At 44.0% G+C, this 26,585-nt stretch overlaps 1 protein-coding gene across 2 annotated transcripts in view; it reads left to right on the top strand.

Moving 5' to 3' along the window:
* PLCB1 (phospholipase C beta 1) overlaps positions 1-26,585 on the top strand; it is a 703,903-nt gene that overhangs the window by 565,231 nt on the left and 112,087 nt on the right. For both annotated transcript variants that reach the window (XM_084825185.1, XM_084825194.1), the window contains exons 20-26: positions 3,266-3,430; positions 5,223-5,322; positions 7,849-7,953; positions 9,025-9,134; positions 15,766-15,898; positions 18,511-18,564; positions 24,615-24,834. In XM_084825185.1, the coding sequence (XP_084681311.1) occupies positions 3,266-3,430; positions 5,223-5,322; positions 7,849-7,953; positions 9,025-9,134; positions 15,766-15,898; positions 18,511-18,564; positions 24,615-24,834 (887 nt within the window). The remainder of the gene's footprint in view (positions 1-3,265; positions 3,431-5,222; positions 5,323-7,848; positions 7,954-9,024; positions 9,135-15,765; positions 15,899-18,510; positions 18,565-24,614; positions 24,835-26,585) is intronic.

Genomic DNA, 26,585 nt, shown 5'->3' with positions numbered 1-26,585 from the left:
AGTTGAAGGCACACTTGGAAGAAACTGATTATCTAGACCCATTTCAGTCGGGCTTCAGGCTTGGGCATGGGACAGAAACGGCCTTGGTCGCCTTGGTAGATGATATGAGGAGGGCTCTGGATAGGGGTGAATGCTCCTTCCTTGTTCTCCTCGACCTCTCAGCAGCTTTTGATACCGTTGACCACGGTATCCTCCTGGACCGCCTGGAGGGGTTGGGCATTGGAGACACCGTATTGCGGTGGTTCCAGTCCTTCCTCTCCGGCAGGTACCAGAGGGTAGCGCTGGGAGAGGAGGTTTTGGACCCGTGGCCACTCACTTGTGGGGTGCCACAGGGTTCCATCCTCTCCCCGATGCTATTTAACATCTATGTGAAGCCGCTGGGGGCTATCATCAGGAGGTTTGCGGTGCAGTGTCATCAATATGCGGATGACACGCAGCTCTACCTCTCATTCAAATCTTCACCAAGGTTGGCCGTAGAATCCCTGTGCAAATGTCTGGAGACGGTGAGTGGCTGGATGGGGAGGAATAGGCTGAAGCTGAACCCTGACAAGACCGAGGTACTTTTGGTGGGAGACAAGAGGAGGCTAGGGGATGTTGACCTGGTGTTGAATGGGGTACGGCTACCCTTGAAAGACCAGGTCCGCAGCCTGGGAGTCATTTTGGACTCCCAGCTGTCCATGGAGACTCAGGTGTCAGCTGTGAGCCGGACAGCGCTGTATCAACTCCATCTGATACGGCGGCTGCGCCCCTTCCTTCCCGACCATCTGCTCCCATCAGTAGTACATGCCTTGGTCTCCTCTCGTTTAGACGACTGTAATGCGCTCTACGTGGGGTTACCCTTGAAGACGGTTCGGAAGCTGCAGCTGGTACAGAATGCGGCGGCTCGCCTGATTAAAGGCAGCCACCGGCGATATCACATCACTCCAGTGCTGAAGGAGTTGCACTGGTTACCAGTTGTTTTCCGGGCCAAATTCAAGGTGTTGGTTTTGACCTTTAAAACCCTATATGGTTCTGGCCCAGCCTATCTTAAGGAGCGCCTCCAGCAGCACCAGACAGGCCGCTTAACAAGATCAGCCTCAGATGGCCTTCTCTCTGTCCCATCAGCCAGGACAGCTAGACTGGTGGGGACGAGGGAGAGGGGCTTTTCTGTGGTGGCCCCCACTCTGTGGAACTCCCTCCATAGGGAACTCCGTCATGCCCCCTCTTTAATGAGCTTCCGTCGTGCATTAAAAATGTGGCTGTTCAGGCAGGCATTTGGGGTGGGTTGGGGTATTTTAGAAAATGTTTTTATTGTAGAATTTTATTGTTTTATTGTATGTTGTACATCGCCCAGAGTGGCTGGGTGACCAGCCAGATGGGCGATTAATAAATTAAATAATAAATAAATAAATAAAATGGAACCAGTGACCAAGAAAGGACTGGGGATGCACATCTGTTTATATTAAATGGAACAGCAGCAGTTGTGCCCACAGTGGGGAAAAGAGAGCTGACACACAGGTTGTGAGAGAAAACAACTATAGCTTGATTAACTTACCTGGTATTTGATATGTGAGGGTAATGGCATTAACCTACAGCTCACCTGGTGGGATAGCATGAGTTGGAGGAATGGAGCAGGTAGAATCTCTACACAGGTAGGTCCTGCTGTCATTACCCATTGCCCTTGGGTGCAGCAGAACCCTATTTTAGTTGCTGGCCAGGCAATGGGTACTAAAACCCCTAGAGCTTCCTAAGAAGATCCCCCAAGAAGTCATTGTGGAGTGCCTAAACCTGCTTTCTTCCCGAAGACTGAGTTACTGCCCAAAACATAGGTGCCAGTTGTGACTGCAAATCAAAGCATAACACTACAAACATGACAAAAGAAGGAATTGCTGGGGAAGGCAAAACAACAAGAATAACAATGGGCCATCCTGGGCAATCTGGTACACCAGCAAAAAGAATATTTGCCAGCCCTAGAACCAATGACCAACATAAGTGACCATTATGTTGGCCCCCCATCTCCCACTACATGAACACACATCAACAACGCACATGGTACCCTTTTAAGCATTAGTAGTCATGAGAGCATTGTCAGGAACATCTCCTTCACTGTGTTGCGTTATCCATTGAAGCTTATATTGTGATAATCATAGATGGTATGTGTAGAGGTCATGCTGCTGGGAAAATAGTATAAATCAAGCAAATTGGCTACAGTTCAGTTTACTTTCGCACATACATGTGTTGGCATTGCAAGCACAGAAAAGGAAGACACATAATTTTCAGTGAGATACAGCTACATCTATTCACATTTTTGGCCATTATCCAGAGCTAGATCTGCGCACATTTTGGGCATTATCCAGAGAACTGATATTTCCGCATTAGTTTTATGCTATTTTTTTATCAACTGCCTTCACAGAAAGTTCTAGCTGTATTTTAAATACTTCTAAATTCGGAGTGGGGGGCATTCTGGGTTCTGGCATAAAAGCTGTTTAAAGAGTGTCAATTGAAAATAGTGAATGTGTGTGCGCTCGCTCGCTCGCTGTCTCTCTCTCTCCCTCTCTCTCTGTCCCTCACATACACACACATGGCCTTTTTAAGCAGGCTGTGTTCCAAATGCCAAATTACATTTTGGCGCTTCTGTTTGAACACTGATAGAACCCTTTACAAAAAACATATGCACGTATGTCTCTGGATAGCAGCCATTGCAATCAACAGCACAATATGTATGTATGTACGTATTTCTCATCCATCTAGGCTGGTTTTTAAAATACATTTTTTTCCAAAGCAGCTTACAAAGCAGAGCAAAAATTAGAATACATCCTAAAATTAAAAACAGCAACAACAATAACCATCAACATTTAAAACATTAAGATACACATTCAAGCCAGCCAGATCAACAATGAAGAAAGAAAACCTCAGCATGAAAGACTAAAACCCGTCCTTAGCCAAAGGCAACTCAATAAAAAGTCTTAAGGAGTTGCCTGGAAATAAACAGGGAAGGGGTCAACTGTATATCTTTGGGATGGGAGTTCCAAGAATGAGGGGCCACCACAGAAAAGGCACTGTACTTCATGCTCACCAATCTAAACATTGCCATTGGCACGCATATAAAAGAAAACTGGTATTTATTTATGTTTGTATATTGTAGATGCTACTTTTGCCTGATGGAGGGTTCTTTATAGCCTGAAAATTTAGACAGATAGATAGGGTGGGGGACTTTTTTTGTTTCGAAGGCTATCTAGTGATCCATCTACTGATCTCCTTGAATGCTTAAATCTTGCATTTCTAGATTATTTCTGGACAGTTACTTTCTGACAAAAAGGTTGGCACTTATGTAGAAGTGGATATGTTTGGCCTGCCTGTGGACACAAGGCGGAAAGCTCTCAAGACCAAGACATCTCAAGGCAATGCTGTGAATCCTGTATGGGATGATGAAACCATAGTATTTAAGAAGGTAGGTTTTTTTATCTTGTTTTCTCATTTCCCACATGAAGGATGTTAGACATTATTAGTTGCTATAGTAATTTAAGTTTAAAAAAAAAGCATTTTTTTCAACTCATTGTCCTAATTCTGGTTCATCTGAGTCAGAATAGTGAAGGTGTTTTTTACATTTCATTAATGCTGGATTGGGCCTTAGGATGCAGACTTTAATCTGTTTGATTTACCCTCATTACTCATTTGCCTGAGGAATTTGGCACTGAAAAACAAGACTCTCCATATTTAGTTGTTTATTTTTAATTATATTCCATAATATTAACCCCAATTTTGATTAATTTGACCCACATGTAGCCTCTGTGTTACTTAGGCGGCAATGCTATACCCATGTACTTGGGAGTAAGTCTCATTGAACCTACTTCTGATTGGACATGTATAGGATTGTATTGTTGAACATGTGTTTATTTCCATATGTGGATCATACCATATCATATTTAAAGTAATAGTAATAATGATGATGATGATGATAATAATAATAATACATAGCGTATATATATATAAGGGATATATATATCGCTTTCAAGTGTTTGAAGCCATTTTTGCATACATTATTAATTTTCAACAGCCTTGAAAAGTTGGCTGGTGTTAATTTCCCCATATTGCAGATGGGAGGTTAAGGCTGAGAGAGTGGCTTGCCTAAGGCCACTTGGTGAATTTCTGGCTAAGAAGGGATGAACCAGCAATGTCTTGGATCACAGCTCATTCTTCTAACCACTCTAATACACCCGCTCATCAGATAATAGAGATGTGAAAAGTGCACTCTGAGATAGCAAATGTGCTTCTCCACACCACACCACACACACACACACACACACACACACACACAGACAAACAAAAGAGTATTATGGGGAGACGATATCAAATTATTTAATTTTTTAGGTGCCAAATGTGAAAATAAAAAGATGTCACACTTTGTTTATAATAATAAAGGGGATTATGGAGGAAGAATAAAAATTCACAACAAATGACATCTTTGATGTAATTGCATAAATCCATGTTAGAATATTTGTCCAAGCAAACAAGTACTGAGTTTTGACTTGCAAATGTGAAAAGTGAGACTCTGAAGTCACTGAGAACCATCCTGTCTTATAAACATTGCCTATCTGATCCTCAGAAGACTTTGAAATGTCTCAACTGATTTTTGCACCAAAGTGTCATCTGAAAGCTTTGTGGCATGTAGGCAATATTTCTATCATGTGCTTGTGTGAGCTGCTCATGGACACCACAATTCAAAATCAATGGATTCTTCCACCACCATCCCAGTTCTTCATTGTCTGTAAGCAGTCAGCTCTAAGGCTAAAGGATTAAAAGATTGTATGTGACATCAACTGAGGCTGAGACTCAGAAATAAGAGCTTCTGAGCAGAAAGACCACTGTGATATCAGAACAGATCCACCCCCAAAAGACAAGTAGGGAAAGAGAAAGAGAGAGAGATCTAGAGGAATTGCACACGTGCATATCAGGTAGAAATTACAAGATGTTTAAAGTTCTCACATATAGCTCATTCTGATATTTAAGAAGTGGGGCAAGATCTTCTGTTCATCTTATTTGTTCTGATGTACTGTATGGAATAAGCCAAATAAAGTCTGTCACTGCATATCCACTGGAGAACTAGTGTTACAACACTGTAAACAATCTACATGATGATCATCAGTATTAGCTTGTTGAACAGTGTGTCTCATTACTCCTGCTTTCTGCATAAACTATATCACAAGACACCCGGGTTTAAACAAATATATATATTTCTTTAGGTTGTTCTGCCATCACTGGCATGTCTGAGGATAGCAGTCTATGAAGAAGGAGGAAAATTCATTGGTCATCGGATATTGCCAGTATCAGCAATTCGACCAGGTAGCGTAAACTGCCATTCATACTAGTGCCAATAATGCCATTCATACTGATGAATGGCATTAAGAACCTTTGGATTATGGAATGAGACAACTGAGCTAAGTTAGCAGGTTCTCTGCATGTCTCGAACACCAACGTGTATGATCGTTATGGGGAATCTAATATCCTGGTACTTACCAAGCTACTGCATCGTAAGAACCCAGTTTCTCCTGAATCAGTCTCCACTTCCCACCCTTCTCATTGCCCCACCTGCTGCTACTCCTTCTGATGGATAGTGTTCTCACTAGAGATGCCAGCAAATTTCACCAGGCTCAGCCCCAGAAATTTACACTGAGGACTTCTTAAACTCCACCTCAAATGAAAGTCTTAACAAGCCCCAAACAAGCCCTCAGCTTAGGGATGTTGCAGGTGCCTGACACAGGAATGGAGACCAACAGATGCCAGCCCACTTGGCCTTCTGGACTGGGGTCCACAGAACCTGCCATCCCCCCGCCCCAGCCCGATGAGCGCCCGGTGACCACCTGGTCCCTTAGCGAGCTGCCGTTTTGCATAAAAATGGCAGCTTGTTATTCTGTGTAAAAGGCTTTTTATGACAGTGGCAGCTGCAAAGCTGCCTTTTACACAAGATTAGAGTTGAGAATAGACCATTCACGCCTCTAACCTTGTGTAAAAGGCAGCTTTATGGCCACCATTTCTGTAAAACACATTTTATGCTAAACAAGAAGCTGCCATTTTTACCCCAAATAGTTGCTCACTAAGGGACCGGGCAGTTGCCGGGTCCTTGTCGGGCCATTCAGCGACTCATACAGCATGACTCGCAGGAGTGGATGGCATCGAGGGTTCGGCGAGCACCCAGCAAGCACGGACTCAAGTAAGTACATCCATCCCTACCTCAGCACAGGTAAAACCTGAGCTGGAGGAGAATCCCTGGCTTTGACCTGACCATTCCCAGCAGACCCATGCCCACCCCCAGCCTTGCCCCCATGGCATTTCCCCCTTCAATTATTTTCTAATATGGTGGCGGAGGGACCAGCAGCAGGAGCATGTAGAGCAGATGTGGGGAGCCTCAGGCCCAGAGGCCAAATCTGGCCTCCAGGGTTCCCCAGATGGTCACTCCCCCTTTCCCCCCAGCCATCAATTGTGTGGTGGTTTCCTGACTTTTCCTCATTCTAAAAGGTTAAAATGGCTCTCCTAAGGCTTAGTTACTGGCAGTAAGGGGCAAATAGGCTGGGATTTGTTATATTCTGTTATTTTATGGGCCCACGCCTTTTGCCTTTGGTCCCACCGCTTTGGTCCCAGGCCCCACCCACCACTAGAATGCAGCCCCCAAGAGCTTCTCTAAAATGGAATTTGGCCCTCGAGCTGAAGGAGGTTCCTCACCCTGATGTAGGCAGCTTTTAAAGTCTGCCCTCCCTGACATAATGGATGCCCTAGGGCAGGGTTCCCCAACCCTTTTGGGCCCATGGGGACATTTGGGAATCTGAAACAATGCCTAATCAGTGGATCACTGCTTTGGTGTCTACCTGTTGCATCTCTGGATCATAGGCTGCATCTTATTCAACTATTGTTTTGTGTCTGTTGGACACCACAATGTCCTTTTTAATTTAATAAGGGATTGTCTCATTCTCATTGCTAAAGCTTCTTTTAAACATGTGTTTTGGCAATGTCCAGGAGTTCCTTCTTTGGGGGAGGAGGTTATTACACAGATCAATTTTGTACTGGAACAATCTTTAATACTCACTGATGTGCACACTCCTTTAAATTGTTGACCTGCTTCATGGAAATTAACAAGTAGTCAGGGTAAATGGATTATCCGTGCTTTTGACTGCTAAAAGACTGATATTACAACACTGGAAGGATAATGGATTGAGGAGCTTACAACACTCAGTATTTAAATGGGTGACATATAGACAGTGCCTTCAAATGGATACTTATTTGAATATTTGGTCTACTTTTGTTGAAGCTTATGTATAGTTGTAGAAGCCTGCATGCATTTCATATGTATTCATTGCTATGGTATATATTAATCCATGTACATACATATATTAAAAAATAATAACAATTCTAAAAAGTTTTTGCAGGTGCCCACGGACACCACATTGGGGACCCCTCAATGGGCACCACTGGAGGTCCCCATGGGTGCCATGTTGGGTGTCCCTGCTCTAGGGCATTGTGGAAAATTTAACATGGTGGCTGGCTTCCCCGACCCAGCTGCTGCTGCCGGATCAACCCAGAGCTGGGAGAAGGGGTAAGTGGGAGGACCAAATAGGCTTTTGTGCCAATGGGCTCTGCTGGGGCATTTGGGCCCCAGCATCTGCCCAAGGATACTAGAGGGATGCCAGCTCTGGAAAGTAGGGTCTGCTCAAAGCTCTGAGTCTAGGGGGATGTTGACAACATATTAGTTTCCATGGCCTTGAGTTCAATTCCTCTGCCCATATTAACCACTTGTCAATATTTCATGATTTGTACCTACTGCACTGTTGTTGTCAATAGTAAAAAATAACATAGGTGTCCTGCTTTCCTCACCAGGTTATCACTATATTTGCCTGAGGAATGAAAGGAATCAGCCCTTGATGCTGCCAGCCTTATTTATATACATAGAGGTGAAAGACTATGTGCCTGATACTTATGCAGGTAAGTATAAAATCTGTAAGGGTGAACTTCAATTTAACTTCAGAAAAATATTTTTTCTAGTGGTTTGAATCTGAATAAAGCTCATACATTGAACAGAAACAACAAAGAGCATTTATCTCCTATAGCCATCAAGTAACTGGGAGTAAGAAGTGTTATAAGAAGTTGCTGTCAGTCCTCCAATGTGATGTTCAGTCACTACTACATTTGTCAAGGACTCCACACAATGTTCCTTGATTCCATGGTCTGCTATTTCTTCTAAAACGATTGATACAGCTTCTCTGTCCTCTTTTGTATGTCTGTGTTTTCAATCATGATTTGATCTTGATTTGATCACATTCATTAATAATAATACTTAAGGCTATCTTGAGTGTCTCAAGCCAGCAAGTCAGGTTATACATGTAAAAAAACCCACAACCCTCATGGGTGATAATTGGATTGGGAAGATCTCAGTCCAAATCCCTGAGTAGCCAGAGAACCTGGAGGTGTTCTTTTCAAGTAGTGTTCGCTTGTCTTTAACCCTATCTTTAAAATGACATCATAATATTAATAACCATCTGGCTCCCATAAGTAGTGCTATGAAAACCTTTTTGTCTGCAGCAGGGGTAGGCAGATGGTAGATCACCAAATGTTTTTGGACTTCATCTCCTAGCATTCCTGACCATTGGCTGTGCTGGCAGGGGCTTCCAGGAGTTGAAGTCCAAAACATCTGAAGAGCTACTTTCTGCCCCTCCACCCCGGTCTACATTGTGTCACTTGTCAATTTAGACTGCAAACCTATATGTACTTGGGAGAAAGTTTCATTGAAGTCAGTGGGATTTACCAGGTAAACCTGAATAGGAATGCACTGTTAAACAGTGGGGGTGGATAAGAGCATACAGCAGGGTTGTTGTTTTTTCAAATAAAACTTTAACAATTGTAGCCACCATGGGTTTCTTATTAAAAAATACAGGCTAGGGAAATGCTAAAACAACCTTTGAATTGTGAAGATGATCATTCAGTTTCTGTAAAACATGTATACTACTTAGAGACAGCAAATCAAGGTTTGGTCCTAAATTCCTGTCTCATTTCCAGATGTCATTGAAGCATTATCCAATCCAATCCGATATGTGAACTTGATGGAGCAGAGAGCAAAACAGCTGGCAGCACTGACTCTGGAGGATGAAGAAGAAATAAAGAAAGAGGTGAGAATCTGGGCTTGATAAGATCTGTTGTGGTAATTAAGGAATATGTTTGATGCACTGCAGATAGCATGATGCCCTCAGACAATGTAAAAAAGAAGAAGCATACACTGGTCAATTTTCACATTTTGTTGTGGTTATATGCTGTGCATTGAGAGGAGCTCCTTTTCAGGGGTGGTGGGGTGAACAAAAGCACTTTTGGGATATGTGGAGTTACTCATGTAGTTACTCTATTCTAGATGGGACAGGCTCTGTCATCCCTAGTGCTGACATTTTAAAGAGATGAGGAGAGTCTATATTCCCTTACCCTTTGGTGATGCTCTTTAACAGATGGGCATTCAGAACCTGGGGAATAGCCATGTTTTGAGCAGCTGCTGAGGGAAGAGGCACTATGACAGGAGTGGACAAATTGTGGCCCTCTGGATGTTTTGGCTTATAACTCCCATCAGCCCTAGCCAGCATAGCTGATGGTGAGGGACCATGGGAGTTGTAGGCCAAAACAAATTGTAGGGCCACAAGTTACCACCACTGAATTATGACAACACAAGGTCTAGTTGGCTGCACAATATTGTTGTTGTTGTTGTTGTTGTTATTATTTCTTCAGCATGTTACAGATAAAAATTAACTGCACAATGTTTTGAATGAGAAATCCATTCACTATAGTTTGCTCTTATCAGAAAGGATGCAGTACATTCACTTGTGGTCTAAGTTCCAAGGCTTTCTAACTCACAGCACAAAGGTTTTGTCCTTACGATAGCAGGCAGGCATACACAGCCAGAGATTTTAGATGCTACACGTGAAGTTTGGTTGTCTTTCTTCAGAGGGAATACATGGCCAAGGAATAATGCACACACTTTCATGGTTCTGGCACCAGTTTATAACCTCTAGACAGAGCTTTGAGCAATAGTCCATAATATAGCCATGAGCTTTCAGGAAACCATCAGCTCAAAGAACAATATGTAGCAAATACCCCTGAGCAAGAATGTGCATATTCCTTGTTGACGGAATAAATATAAATTATAAATATTCCATTTATAAATAAAAGTACAGTTCAGGAGTTGAGAGAAGCACCCTTCCAAACAGTCCAGCACTCTTACTAGCAGTCCTCATTGTGCCTATTTTAAGTAGCATATTTTAAGTTCAGTTGTTGTTGTTGTTGTTGTTGTTGTTGTTGTTCAGTCGTTCAGTCGTGTCCGACTCTTCGTGACCCCATGGACCATAGCATGCCAGGCCTTCCTGTCCTGCGCTCTCTCCCGGAGTGTGCTCAAGTTCATATTCATTGCATCGGTGTTGCTATCTAGCCATCTCATCCTCTGTCGTCCCCTTCTCCTTTTGCCTTCAATCTTTCCCAGCATCAGGGTCTTTTCCAGGGAGTTTTCTCTTTGCATTAGGTGGCCAAAATATTTCAGCTTCAGTATCTGTCCTTCCAATGAGCACTCAGGGTTGATTTCCTTTAGGATTGACTGATTTGACCTCCTTGAAGTCCAGGGGACTCGTAAGAGTCTTCTCCAGCACCACAGTTCGAAAGCATCAATTCTACGGCGCTCAGCCTTCCTTATAGTCCAGCTCTCACAGCCATACATTCCTACTGGGAAAACCATAGCTTTGATTAGACGGACCTTTGTCAGCAAGGTGATGTCTCTGCTTCTTACTATGCCGTCTAGGTTTGCCATAGCTTTCCTCCCAAGGAGCAAGCGTCTTTGAATTTCATGGCTACAGTCACTGTCTGCGGTGATCTTGGAGCCCAAGAAAGTAAAATCTGTCACTGCTTCCATTTCTTCCCCTTCTATATGCCCGGAAGTGATGGGGCCAGATGCCATGATCTTCGTTTTTTTAATGTTGAGTTTCAAACCAGCTTTTGCACTCTCCTCTTTCACCCTCAACAAGAGGCTCTTGAGATCCTCTTCGCTTTCTGCCATTAGGGTGGTATCGTCTGCATATCGGAGGTTGTTGATAATTCTCCCGGCAATCTTAATTCCGACCTGTGATTCATCCAACCCGGCGTTTCTCATGATGTACTCTGCATATAAGTTAAATAAGCAGGGTGACAATATGCAGCCTTGTCGTACTCCTTTCCCAATTTTGAACCACTCGTTGTTCCATGTCTGGTTCTTACTGTTGCTTCTTGACCCTCGTACAGGTTTCTCAGGAGACAGGTAAGGTGTTATGTTTAAGTTCAGTAGCCTCCCAGAAAATATTTCAGTTTCTTCTCCAGTAGTTTTACCACCTTGTAGTCAGGACAAAAGTGTTCCTGGATGTGATAGGATAACCTCTTTAAGCAAACTGTGTCTCCAACTTAAAGTACACTCTGATTTTAACAAACAGTAGACTCTCTGTATTTGACAAAATCTTCCAGCATCTTGCAAGCCCAGGGGTAGGCAAAATAACCCTCCAGATGTTTTGGACTACAGCTCCCATAATCCTTCACAATTGGCTATGCTGGCTGGGACTTGTGGGAGTTATTGTCCAAAACATCTGGAGAACACAAGATTGCCTACCCTTTTTGTAAGCCTTTCAGCAAGTAAGACTAGAAAGATCAAGGTCAGACGTCAAGAGAATACAGACATTAATATCAAATTTAATTTGCATACGTGGCAAAGAGAATTAAATCCAGATCCCCACTGCACAGCCTGTCCTATGTGATATCACTGTTGATAACTAAAACAATTCAGACTCATAAAAACCTCTAACTGCAAAATAACAGATGTTTTCCTGGCTTCAATTTATAATGGTTTTCTTGCCTAATATTTGTCATTTCACATCTGTTTTTGCAAATGCCACAAACAGACATACCAAACTGAGAGTGGAGTGGAAAATAACAACCTATCAGATTGCAGAATGTGTTACTCAGCCTGGTCACTTTGAAATTGGCTCAGATACATTTGAATTATGATTATATATTTGTAGCTATACATATCTGAAAGCCTGATGCACGCAGAGGTGTTATTTCCCAAACAAAGCTAACTTCTGCTGTTACGTAAGTCACTATCATACTGCTTTATGAGCACTAGAATGCATGATAGATCTGCTGCACAGGCCAAGATGCAGTTGTATTTCAGTGCCAGGTGAGGGATCCCTCTGCAAACAATTGGTCTGGCTCTGAGAAACGGCACAGCTACATCTCGGCACTAGATGAGAAATACTTCTGTAAGCAGCTTCTCCATCCCCAAAGAAGCTGCATTTTAGTTCCAGGCAAAACTATCTTTGTGATAGCCAGAGAGATGGCTACATCTCTCCATCAGCAAAGTAATTTACCCAGGAAAACTACCCTAGTTTTTATTTTATTTTTATCCCACCTTATGATTCAGTAAATTCCCCAAGGCAGCTTACATTAAATATAGGTACTTGCTTCTGCCCCAACTGACATGTGGCATTGCTCTGGGGTAGCATATCCCCCCATCATGCCCCCCCCCGAGGACTCCTCTTTGGAGGATGATCAGGAGCCCACCAAGCCAAGCATCACAGAGGACCTGCCTGTGTCTGGGGACTTCGAGGGGGATCAGGGGGATCCTGGGCCTGTGAGAGAGACAGCTGTCAACTCTGTCCCTGACAACATAGTTAGCCCCCTGTCAGAGGCAGACCCAGCCCCAGGGAGCATGCAGGCATGAAAATGTTAAGGCTCCCCCAATTGCCATACCCAGAAGTGCCCACCAGAGGAATAGGTATTCCTCATGAGTAAAGGTATATTTATTTGATAATTGTTACATTTTTAATCTGCCCAATAACAAATATTCTCTGGGCAGATTACAAACAGCCAAAAGACTAAAATGCAATATAAACGGTTAAAATATAAAACACAATGCAGATATTTAAAAGAATAAGATACAATACAAACAACAATGGCACAGGAAAAACTGCCATAAAAACCTAGAACTAGATCTCTAAAGTGCCTGAAAGAAAAGAAAAGTCTTTGCCTGAGGCCGAAAAGATAGCAATGTAGATGCCAAGGCAGCCTCTTTGGGGAGGGCATTCCATAAGTGGGGTGCCTCAACTGAGAATGCCCTCTCTCTTGTGACCAAGGCCCTGCTCTTGAGTAGACCCTTCCTCTGGTGGCACTAATAGCGTGCAGCTGTGCTTCAGGTGGGTCTCTGAAGGCCCAGACTTAAAAGCCTTCAGTTCCAGACACTAGGTGCAGGATTAATGTTTGAGTATCAGCTCCCTGAATTATGTTTCCTTTCTTGGTATTGTCCTGTGTTTGACTTTGGACTGTATACTGGCCTTGCTTTTGGACTTGATCCTGGCTGGATCTTTGGAACTCTCTTCCTGCACCACTGTAAGCAGAACACCTCCTCCCAGAAAAGCCCAGTCCCTATTACATTATTGGGACAGGTATCATGGCCTTTCATCCCTTCACTGTTCTGCAACTGCTAGTGATTGGGTGGTCCGTTGCTGGGCTGCAAGTTCCTTCCTCCCTTCCTGCAGGTCTTTTCACTGTCCAAGGGCAGAGAGCCAGGTGCAGCAGCAGCCATGCCTCAGGTGAGCTGATGAGCAACAGCAGTTGAATGCGCCATCGCCTGGCTGTGCACTCCTTACCATTTCCCCCCCACTCCCCTGCCTAGAACTGCAGATCTTTTTACTGTCCGATAGAGAAAGCCAGGCACAGTGGCCTTGTTTTTTGTGAGCTGCTAAGCGAGATGGCAGTGGTATGTTCCATTGCCTGGTTGCATGCGCCTTCCTTTCCAGGCCCACAGGACCTTTTGCTTCCCAATCCAAGAGTAGAGAGGGAGGCATTGGGTGCAGCAGCAACTTAGAGGTGCTTCCATCTGATCTCATTGTCTTGTCAGGAATATCTGCATAAACTTCCCTCTTGCCTTAGAAATAGGTCACTGTCACATGAGGGATCCTCATTTGTTGCACAGCGTTTCAGTAAGATGAATGGAAGGAAGAAAAAAACTCTGCTTCTTTACTCTTACCCCAGCAATATCAATTTTATTCTTTACTTCCCTATTGAGATGTAACACCAGTGTCCCTGCGTGATTGGAAAGAAATCCAATTATATGGAAGCTGGCAGTTTGCAAACAAAAGCAAGTATAGATTTATCTATCCATTTAGCTTCATTAGATGCCTTATAAAACAGATTCTCTAGAGAACAAGCATAAACAAATGATCACTTTCTTTCCACTGACTGCATACAAGAGATGGGGTGTTTTGTAAGGGATATAATGTTCAGAATCTAATTGCATTCTGTTGCTTTTGAAGAGTTAAATTGGTGCAGTGGGAATCCATTTGTATCCTGTAATGTTCATGGGTGTGAATGCTGAGCCAGTTTTCAGCATAATTTATTCATGCCGTAATCTTTTAAGCTCTCTCCTCACCCCATTGCTGCACCTATAAACTCATATGAAAGGTTGCCATGTTTAGAGAACTGTTTTTCTCCCCCCTCTCCCCATCACTTATTACCAACGAAGAGTGAAAATGAAAGCTGCCCAAGAAACTAATCCAGCAAGGTACCATGGCAACAGGTCCTTCTTATATAAATTTTCAGATCTCAAGGAGACAACCTAGCAGTGCTCCGAGACTGTATGCCTCCCTCCCTGTTCCATTAGTGTAGCGGGAATCTTCAATGTATGTTGAGAAATATGACCACTAATCAAGCAACTAAGGTGATGAGTGTGAAGTAAAAAAGAATGAGCTCTAAACATGGGCACTGATTCCTGGCAAGGAAGGAAAGGTTGTGGGGAATGCTTAAACAGGTTGAGCATTACAGACATATTCACCCAAGCATGCGGCAAGGATGGAGGTACTGTTTACGTAAGCTTATCTTGTTGAATATAATTATGGGCAAGCCGTCCTGGGAACGATTCATGTGCCTTGGGGGTGAATTAGTAATCAGACTGCTGGGAAAAAAAGAGAGAAAGAAGTCATTCTATATCATGTTCTGTTCATTGGTGACTACTGTATTCTGCTGTTAGATTATATGTGTATCTGCATAGTTTTTATGTTGTAACACAATAGTGGATTGAGATCTATATGCAGAAATGGTATTATGTGGACTTGCTGGATGGCATAAACTTTGTTTCCATGGTGGGATATAAAATAGGGGTATAAAGACATTGAAGATTTAGATGCAAGAGATCCCAATAAATGTTTTACTATAGTATCCTGCTGACAGGTCTAATCAATAGTGTGATTATGGATGGATAAAATTAGGTGTTTTATGTTACAAACGTGATCTATATTTACATAACTTTTTAAAATGGATCTGTGTTTATGCAGATGTATATAACAATACCGCAGACTGGGCTGTTCCTTAAAAGCTGATATACTAGTGCAGTGTATTATTTACTGCAGTGGCAGATTTCCGTTATTAATTCCAGTTTTTCATTTTTGCAAAAGGCTTTCTCCACCGTAAGTAATCAGAGCTGAAAACCAATCATGGCAGCAAGAGATACTTTATTTTTTATTTATTCTGAAGCTGAAACAAAGTTTCCTTTTGTGCCAGGTACTTCAACAAATACCATTCTCCCCATACCAGATTACAATGTGAATAAATCATAGTATGTGAATGGAACTGGCGGGGGGTGGGGGGGTGGAGAGCTGTTCATAGAATCCATGTTCAAGTTGTTGGTCAAGTGCCCTAATGACAAGAGTACAGCTTTCTTGCATATTTATGGGAGGTGTTTTCTACTGTTAGGCGGATCAGGGAGATGTACCTTCAGAAGCTCACAATGAACCTAAGCCTGCACCAGCTGAAAATGGAGTAAACCACACCACTTCCCTCACCCCTAAACCATCCACTCAGGTTGTTCCCAGCCAACCAGCACCGGGTAAGAACTGGACTATATCGTATCATTTCTATAATGCCTTTCTAAGGAAAAAATGCAGCTGAATAAACTTCTTTGTGGTCTGTTGTTAGTGCACAAAAATTATTAGAACAAATAGAAATTAAGACCAGCGTGCTCTCTCTTTTTTTAGATATATGGAACACATGAATATATGTGTTCATGTTTGTTTGAAAGGCTATGCCTGTAACAAACTCTCTCTTCTTTGCTACTTTCCCATATGCAAAAAAGTGCTGTCAGGCAGAGCTGTTGCAAGTGGTGAATGGCCTGGTGGATGCGTGCTATTTGCACCTTGAGGTTATTGTGCTCTATATGACCATAAGAAGCTGGACTGCATTGGGTTTGGGTATGGTAACCCAGGTTCATATCCCTGCCAGCCACAAAGCTCATTGTGTGGTCTTAAGCAAGTCACAACCTCTCAGCCTAACTTACGTCTCAGGGCTGTCGTGAGGACCTTGGAGGAAGGATAGAATGCACATGTGATGAGTGAATAAAACTTGTGTTTGTGTTGGGGGTGGGGCGGGGGCAGGTATATGTCTATGCCAGTTTTATTCCAGACTCAGTTTTTGCTGTGGTCCTGTTCTGCTATTGTACTATTTCAGTGCATCATCAGTCAGTAGATTTTGTTCTTGTAGGTTTGCAGGCAACCATTTGTGAGCTGGATGTCTGCCCACATTGGCTGATAAGAAAGTCAGCTGGCAGAAGCTTGGTTCTTTGCTAGCTGGAATTAATAAATGCCTCAAGGAGGGCAAAGCACCAGATATGTGAAGCCTTCTGGCTCCTGCTTGAGGTAGCAGCTCCTGTTGTTGATAATCCAGCCAGCTGTTGCAAAGGCTAGCCAGGACGAAGGGTGCGTGGAACAGCCAGGTTCTACTCTTTTGAGTTTTGGCAGAGAGAGGAATGTGGAAGTCAGAATGGTTTGCACAAATCATCATTTATGGGTGCCAATAGGTTGAAGCTGAATAAAGACATTTCTGACATAAACACGGTTGGCAGTCCTTATGCCTCCTGTGGGTAGTTGGGGACACTTACTGGTGTTGAATCCTGCTTCTGATATGTTTTGAGTCCTCTTGGAACTCTTTCTTGCACCTGGAACACCTAGTTGTGGCATGGACCAGGAGCTCTTTCCCCCATCCCAGTCTTAGGAGAATGATGGGAGGCAGGCAGCATCAGCATGAGCTCGCTCACAATGGCCATTCCCTTTCCTTCAGGCGTGAGCACCAACGTGAGGTCACAATGGCCAATCTCTCTCCTTCAAGCAAGCAGCATCAGCATGTGGTCACAACAGCCAGCCTTCTCTGTTTTTCACTGAAACAGGCGGCAGCAAGAGATGTGGCAACAATCTTTGTCTCTTTCATTTGTCTCTTTCCCCTTTTAGGCCGTGACACCATTTGCCCATTTAGGGACACCATTTGCATCCCTGTGGAGGCCGTGATAGGCTACATAAAGATTTACGTAGCCTATCACGGCAAAGAAGGGGAATGCAAATGGTGGCTGCTGTGGCCGCTGCCATTTGCGTCCGCAGGCTCCACATGCCTGCGAATGCACCCGGCTGGCGGCTCCGCGGAGTTGCCGCGGAGCGGAGCCGGCCAGGTTAGGATTTCGGGGGGAGGTGCGGAGCTCCTACCCCCCACCGCGAATCACCCCTGCGAAAAGGTAAGTGACTTTCGTAGTTTTGACACAGGAAGCAAACAGGGAGGGAGGGAGGGGGAATATGACAGGTACTCTGCACACAGAATAAGCAGCAGACAGGATCTCGAAGCAAATGTTCCCTATCTGAACAGCTTTCACAGTGTCCTTATTGGGTATTGCCAAGTTGGGGCACTGTCAAAAACCCTGTGGCAGGGTTTTTCTGTGTATGTCACTCTGCTGCCTTTGCAATGCCAATTGGCCAGCTAGGGTGCCCATCATTATCCCTTCATCCTTCCCCTCCTCTCCAGTTTAAATTGCTCTGTGGTTTTGAAACTCAGCCTAATGAGAAGTAGCTGCGAGGCAATACTGAAATGAAAACAAACTTTCCTTTGTGTTCTGTTTGATTTCAGTTACTGCAATTTAGTTTTAGTGATTCCATTGACTAAAACCTTGGGGCCAGGGGCAAAATGGAGGGGGGAGTGATATGTGGAAGAGGCAATGGTAACCCCAAATAAAAAGGGTAAGAAATAATGGTGGTCGGTAGCCACAAGGAGGACTGCCACCATTGCTACTATTAGGAAGCACTCCTGAACAATTCCCCCCCACCCCCACTCCTATTGTACCTTATTTAACCAACTTGGAAAATTGCTGAAATAACTGCTGAGCTTTACTGTCTGTAAGAGGGGGACTGAAGTAGTAGGGGGCATTCTGACAGCCTTTGTCAATACATCAACTATAGCATTTGGAACAAAATGAGATGCCCTGCTGCGGTATGCTCTAACTAATCAAATGGGTTATGGTGCCTTTTTATGCAAGAGCAGGATTGACGGCCTGCATTTATCAGGAGGATCTGATGAGAAAATCTAAGGATGCTTCCTCACCTTAAAAAGACAACCAGCATACCTACAGTTTGAGGCCTTGCGTTTGTCCTTTCATCTCAAAGTATTGATGTTGTTTACATCTAGGTTCTGTGAAAGTGCCAGCAAAAACAGAAGATCTCATTCAGAGCGTCCTGACAGGTAAGAGACATGTAGATCTTAAACTGCAGCATCTCTTGGATGAGTCAGTGTTTTGGTGGTCGAGAAAGTGCAACTTGTATAAATAACAATATGGTTTTCCTTCTTATCTAGTTCTTCTTGTTCAAAATATTAACACAAAATATCCCTCATGTGTTAATTGCAAGCAGAGTTAGTGACCATATGATGGACATTTCAAGCATGAATGTATGGTTACTAAACATATCCTGTTACAGCACTAAGACCTCATTTTCAAGATTAGGACGCATAAGAATGGTATTACCACCCTGAAATTGCCTGATATAAATGGATCTTGAAAAAAGAACTGCTTAGCCTGAAGCTGTTGTGTTTTTTTTTTAAGGCTGAACTGAGGTACCCTGTATAATTAGGAACTTTTACATCTGCTTGAAATCAGGATAAGCCAAAATATATGTAGCAGTTACACTGTTAGGTAACAGATTTATAAATTTAAGAATTCCCAGCAAGCATCATAATGCTCTAGGCTAGCAATGAGGAATGTGTGGCCCATGAGATGTCATTGGACTACAACTCCCATCATCCATCATCATTGGGTTTGCTGGCTAGGGCTGATGGGAGTTGCATTCCATCAACATCTTGAGGGCCACCCATTCCCTAACCCTTCTTTAGGTTATGTGGCTAAATAACCCTAGAATTTGCTTGTTTTATAAACAAGGGCATTCGATTTCAGGCAAAGGCAACATCTTGGATACTCTTAGCAGAAAGAGCATACACAAGTTGGCCACTTTCTTATCGACACAAAGATATGCTCCCTTAGTTCTCAAGCACACATCTTTCCTCAGATTAAAAGCAGGAAAGACCAATATTAGTTCACATATGCAAATCTGCCTTCACAAAAATAGGAGCAAACTGCATCCATAATCAGTTTTCTACTGATTATGGACAGAACTCTTGAAATATAAACAATCCATTGAAATTATGAATTAACACCTACCTAACTCACTAGACCCCCAAAATGTATTACAAGTTCTAGATGCCACAACTGGTCCAGCTCTGTAGAATCAGTGGTAGAAGCACTTAGATAAAGCTTTTATCGTTAGTCTTACAGCTCCAGCTGCTACTTTCACAAAATAGAAGATAACAAGCAATACCCTCAGCAATGTGGTATATTAGCCACCAAAAACAGAGAATTTATATCAGCTTGTATTTGGAAGCTATTGAGCAATGTGATACCCAGAATTCATAATTACCTGGTTCATGATACAATTTGTCTATCTTATAATGCTTGGATACAAATTGCATGCTATCTCTCTGAAAAGTTATTTTGTTGCTCAGAATGTAAAATGCAATGCTACCCATGCACACAGAATTCTTTTTAACTTAAGCCTAAAGTTCTGAATTGAACTGAGGGGAGTTTTCCTAGGGGAATATGAATGGTTGTGCAAACTGTGCCATGGAAACCATATATATCTATGTATCCCACTTTTCAGACAAATATGGGCCAGTTCACTTGTAACAACAACCCATGGCTTGTTTAAACGATGTGTTGTTGGACCCTGTGGGAGCAAGTGAACGAACGCTCTGCTTCCCAACTGCTCACTGCTTCCACTTTGCATCCGGTTTCTTTGTATCTGGTTTGATGTACTGTCCAAACCTAGAACTACAGGTTATTGAGGGACAAACAACCAAGAGTTTTGACCCATGGTTTATTGTTGGCATAAAACTCTGGGTTGTGTGTCCCAGAACAACCAAGAGTTCCTGGTTCGGATATCACATCGAACAACCCAGGAACAGAGCATTCTTGGGTTGTTTATGAACGGTGATGCAAAGCAGAAGTGACCATCGCATGGGAGGCAACATGGGCACACTTGCTCCATTGCAGCCCCACCAGTTCATGGGTTAAACAACACATGAATTGGCACTACATGTGAGTCAGGTCATTGTCTCCCAACGCAGCACGCTCATGATATGAGACATGAACCCTCTCCCCAGGTTAACAAACTAAGAGGACAAGAGACACAAGGCAAGGGAAGTGGATGGAAAAGAGAATGGAGAGAGATCCCAGAACAAAGTGATGAGGCATCTATATCCATTTGGGGCCAGTCTGATCTTCTTGCTGGTATTTCTGAGTGGAGCAACTGCATGGTGGCCCTTAGTCCTCTGGCTGATGGCAGCATCTGCTTCCTCTCATTTCCATACTCCCAGCATGCAGTTGGAGGTGAGGCTTTTTTCTGGCAGACAGAAGGGAGAAGCCGGCTCCCTGCAGCTGCTTCTTCACTGGCCGATGGAAATCTTGCCCCTCCCATGATCGTCTTGGAAAGGATGCAACCTCCCAGTAGCCCTTCTTTTTCTGGCCAGTGGAAAATAGAACTTAGCATCTTCTGGTAACCTTCCAATTAGTATGCCACATAAGCTTGAGTGGACCAGTGTAGCAGGCTAATATCAACTCTCAGGCAGATGCTGAAGGTTCCATAATAACCTATACAGGATGGGCACAGCAGGGGAGAGCCGTAACCTTTTTATGCCCTGCTCGTGGGCTCCCAGAAATATCGGGCAAGCCACTGTGAGGAGCAGGATGCTGGACTGGATGCATCTTTGGTCTGACCCAGCAGGGCTCTTCTTACCTTGTTATTGTGCACATTCCCCACACCTGTTGCAAGCACCAATATGACTAGGGCATGCATGTGGCCAGGATTGCCTTATTTCTGCAATCCTTCTGCCTCTAAAAAGAGGTATATGTAAAGTGAGCAAATCACATGTATATGTGTCTGTCCCTATGCACTATTCATATTGATTTATACTAGGGGTGGTGCTAAAACTTTCAAGTGTGTGGGGTGGGGGTGGGGGGAGGAGCAACCTCAAAAAATGGTTTTCAGCAATTTGAACCTCCTGAGCCCCTGTTGAATGGGGTACAGACCCCTCTGGAGTAGATAGCTCAATTCTGTGCCACCAGTCGTGTGTGTGTCTGTGTCTGTGTGTGCTGTGCCAAAAATTTCTCCCACATTTTTTTCGACCATTCTCATTCAATTTGATAGAAAAGAAATTGCTTTCGAAAAGAAATTCAAAGGAGGAGAAATTTTAAAGAAATTATCATGGGTTGGGTTTGGGGTTCTTGGGCTTACCTCACTTATGAGGTGGCCAAGGAGCATGCGTGAGTGTCCTGTCTGTCATCATGCAATAATCTCTGTGGCAGCCTGTAGCCTCCTTGGCTTCCCACACATCAGTTAAAGCCATCATGACGAAGTCATCATGAGGCAATTCCTCTCATGAGGCTTTTTCAGTTCAGAAAATGCAGATGGCCTGGGAGGCTGCAGAGCAATGGCAAAATATGTAACAGAGAAAGAAAATATACACTGCACCCTTGGCCACCTTGCAGTGATTAGGTAATCTCAAAAATACTACCAAAATAAATTCAAAATTCTGCCCCAGTGGAAGCCTCAACCCATTTGATGCTGTTGCCACCTACAGAAGCAGTGCGATGAACCAAAACCCCTTAGGAAAAAAGAAAAGAACCTGTGCTACAACCCCTGCCAGTAGTGAGCCCTATCTATGAGAAAGTTTTGGAGAATGTATGCTCCCCTAGAAGAAATTCGATGAAATTATCCCCCCAGTTTCTCTGCCCATAAATAGGGTGGAGAATTTTGAGAAGCCGTTTGTGCACAGCTCTAATATAGACAGAGAGAGAGAGGGAGAGAGAATGAGATTCCATGATTGCCACTAGGAAGCCTAGGCTGTGTACTTCCCAATGCCTCCTCCTGGCTTGGTGGAATTATATATGAAGCTGCACAGAGACAGTGGTGGAGCATCCAGGCTTTAAGCCTGAGTCCTCTATCGCCAAAAGGTCTCCCCCCTGCCACAGCCACTATCACCACCAGGGCTGGTGTCAGTACCTGACATCCACTGCTGATGTCCGCCTGCCCTGAACCATTGTTTAATGTTTTCTTCCTGACCCAGGCAGCTGGGTCTAGCTGCCATTTTAATGTCCCACAATGCTCTCAAGTGCTGCTACATTGGGGGCTTTCTGCGAAATTAAAATAGTGACTATACCCAGCCACCTAGCGCTTCTCTGAGCATGTCTGTGCTACCCATGGCTACTCAGTAAGTCCACCAGGACCCACTGAGAGAGGAGAAGCCCACTAGAGGACACATTGCCCATGTCCCCTCTAGTGCTGGAGCCAGCCCTGGTATCCCCAACATAGTAAGAAATGTTGGAAAAAGGAGCAGTGGGAGACTTGTGGGGGAGCTGGTTTTCTTTGGGCCCCTTTAAGCTTTGTTGGTATCACTGGAAGTGTGCTTAGGCTACTTAGTTCAGAAAAAAATGCCAACATGTTTGGTTTGGGTAAAGTTTAGTTATTGCTCTTGTTTAAACTTTGGTACATGCATTGGTTGTGGCTGACATGTATTTAGTTGTATTATGCTGCTCTTTTAGCTATTAGACTTTATGGAGTTTTTAATGTGACTTTAATGTCAGATGTTTTGTGGTATTACATTGGTTGTAATTTTTTGTTGCTTTTAAGCCACTTTGGGAGAACTTTATCATTCTGAACAGTGGCGTAGCAATCTTTGAAATAAATAAATAATCCTCTGAACCAGTTCTTCAACTCGCACATCCCAAGACAAAGAAGCTCCTGCTCTGATCTGACTGGAATGACTGAGATTAAAGTCCAAGTACCACAATCCCGTGCAGCTACTACACAAGCCTCCTGGATTTTTAGTGCAATGCCAGGATCAAAATACTGACAATAAAGAAAGGAAGCATAGGTTCTACTGGCTGTGCAGGGCAATCGGTTGTGCCCATGGCTGCTGCCAGCGCAGCAACCCACTGCCTGCTTCTTTGAGCAACTGTGTTTTAGCTCATAAGATCAGTCTGTAAGTGGGGAGCAGTACCTACAGATTGCATCTTGGATAGGGATGGGCAGGTGCCCCCCCTCCGGGTTCTGGGGCTACCACCCAGCCCCTGCCCCCACTCACACACGCCAGGATCCGCACTTGAGCTCCCCGCCGCTCACCAAGCTGCCCACACACATCCAGGTGCCCTCATCGAGCTCCACAATCTAGCGTATATGGGCAGTTCACAGCCCCATTTTGCATATATGTGAATATGCACAATTTCGCAAATGCACACATTTGCATATCTGTAAAATGGGGCTGTGAATGGCCCATATACGCAAGATTGCAGGCAAGCAAACGCCTGTAATCTTGCGTATATGGGTTATTCACAGGCCCATTTTGCATATACTCAAATATGCACATTTTCACAATTGCCTTTTTGCCCCCCCCCCCCATGGCGATTGCGGAGCTGGACGAGGCCACTCGAGTGAGTGCGGGTAGCTCGGCGAGTGCAGGCAGAGGGCAAGCGGGGGCAGGTGCTCAGTGAGCATGGCTCGGGGGCACAGCTGGAGGGGTTCTGCCGGATTCCTGGATAGAATTGGGTGCCCAGGTACTCCCTAGTCTTGGATGCCAGCACCCGTTCATACGAGTTGAAATCAGTGGAGGCTGGTGGCTCTGATTTTGGTGGGGCACTGAATCCATTCTGGGGTTCTGACTGAAACCCAGAATGGATTCACAGGCCCACCAAAATCAGAGCCACCAGCCTCCACTGGCTGGAATCTCCCATTCCAAGTAGTACCATTGCTACAGCCACAAGGGGAAGTAATGTGAGAGCAGGGGCTCCCATGCCTCCAGAAGCCCTACTCATGCAGCTTCTCTCCCTCAAAAGCAGTGTGTGTGTGTGTGTGTGTGTGTAAGTGTAAGCAGAGCCTTCCTGGGATTGTGGACCGTATGTTACTTCCTCCACATGACTCCTTCACACGGGGATTTCTAAACGTACAAGGCACAGCTCAGTTGCCTATATTTGTCTTGAACCATGGATGGATGCTTTGATGCCAATTTTCTGTGAATGTTGCTTTGTGTACACAGAACATGGGCCAAGATGCAAACCAAAGTTCTGCTTAGGCCTCTCAGTTCCCTGCTCCGGTGAGGTTTTTCAGGCCTATTGATAAAGCTTGGTATGTCCTATGAATATATACTGCCATACAGCGACAACAATTAAGTGTTTCGTCTCATTATTGCAGAAGTTGAAGCACAAACTATTGAGGAGCTGAAGCAACAAAAAGCATTTGTGAAACTTCAGAAGAAGCACTACAAAGAAATGAAGGATCTTGTGAAGAGACACCACAAGAAAACCACTGATCTTATAAAAGAACATACTGCGAAGTATAATGAAATCCAGAACGACTACCTGCGGCGGAGGGCAGTCTTGGAGAAAACAGCGAAAAGAGACAGTAAGAAAAAGTATGTTGTGTAGCGTTTGCTCCTCTCCTTATCAACAGACCCACAATAGCTCATGTTGTGGGGCAGTGACTCACACACAGCCATGTAGAGCAGAGGCGCACAACCTTTTTGGCTCTGAGGGCTGCACATGACGCGGGGTTGGGGGCTGTGTGCATGCACATATGCACATGCACGCTCACACATCCCAGTGATACTGATACAGATGGCTCTTTCCTTGCTGGTAACAGTGCTGGGAAAAGGGTGGACTGAATGAGGATCTTTGGAGGACGGTGTGAAGAGTGGCACATTCAGCAGGGGTGGGGATTCAGTGGTGGCAGGGGGTCGAGGCATCTGTCTGAACGCAGAATATGTCCTGAGACAGTTCTGTCGACTGGACTCTTCCTGCCTCCTGAAAACAGATCGAGAGAGGTATTTAATCATCCTGTAATGGCAGCAATTTTGAATTTGAGTGATTGTGCCAATAAAGTTTAAAATACAGTGGAAGCATCATTCTTAAACTAAGTGCCTGGAATAACATTACACTGGGTTTTAAGCTTCAGTTCTGAAAACTTTTACCTGTGAGTGAGTTGATTGTAACTGATGGCATGATGCCGAATAGCCGAATTTGCTGTTACTGATTTGCAATTATAGATTTCATCCCATCATATACTGTCGAGTCCCACTACGGGCATCTCTACACCAGCCTAAAACCCTGCATTTAAAGTGGAGCTTGCTGCTTCCGTTTCAAATGCAGGATCACCACTGACTCCCTTTACACGTGCTTCCTTTCCCCCCTCCCCTTCCCCCCTCCTTCTTCCCATATCTGAGTCTTCCATTACCTTTCATTGATCTCTCTCCTCTTCTTGCCGTTTTTCCTCTTTTCACAGCGGGAACTCAAGCAGAACATAGTGGGGTAATTTGATAGCTCGTTATCTGCGATCTATTTAAAAACGGAACAAAGGGCATTTACTGCAGGAGGCGCCTTGGAGGTTAACAGCATCAAGCAAAGAGCCTGCAAACTTCCTTGAAGGAGCAATCTCAATCACAGGATAAAAGCTCAGTGTGAAGGAGCCCTACATGTGCTTTTTCATCTTGCTCTTGCTTTTGCTTCTGCAAATCACTGCATTTCAAATACATAGCAGTACCAAAAGTGCAAAATGTTTGCCTGGTGAGATCAACATGGCTGATTTCTCAGAACAATAGTCTTCAATCTTTTCAGACATGAAAACTGCCTTTAACCCTAACCTGCAACACAAGATCCTTTCATGTCCTCCTTTAGCTAGGTAGCAAGTTAGTTAAAGCATTTTTATATACCGCTTTTCAAATATTGCAACCTCCCAAAGTGGTTTACAAAATATTGAAATAATTCATTAACAATACAGATTTCTAGGAACTTCCGGTTGGGACCGATGTCGCTCTGGTCTCCGTGGGAGCTTTCTCAAACAGCTTTTTAAAAGGTTGAAAAACCTTTTCATCTCCCCCCTGGAATGGAAAGGGGGGGCAAGGCAACAGCAGCTCTGGACAACATCTTGGAGAAAGGTAACTCCCACATGATAGTGGGGGGGGGGGCTGGATTCCAGGATTATCTCCCCAGAGCTTTACCAACTCAAAAAGCTGTACTGAGACTCCTATTTTATAGGAGAAAACAGGGCTGACATGTTCCATAATAATATATGCTTTAAGAAATATCAGCAACCTCTGAGGGATGATTTAAGAAACGTTAACAATATTTGAGAACATCTGAGGACCTGTAAGATCTGTTTGAGAGAAAG

This window comes from Heloderma suspectum, chromosome 1 (assembly GCF_057233095.1).
Source record: "Heloderma suspectum isolate Gila_16-S chromosome 1, 16-S_ref, whole genome shotgun sequence".
NCBI classification, from domain to species: Eukaryota; Metazoa; Chordata; class Lepidosauria; order Squamata; family Helodermatidae; genus Heloderma; species Heloderma suspectum.
The sequence above is the reverse complement of the archived record's forward strand: the minus strand, read 5'-3'. Positions and strand labels throughout refer to the sequence as shown.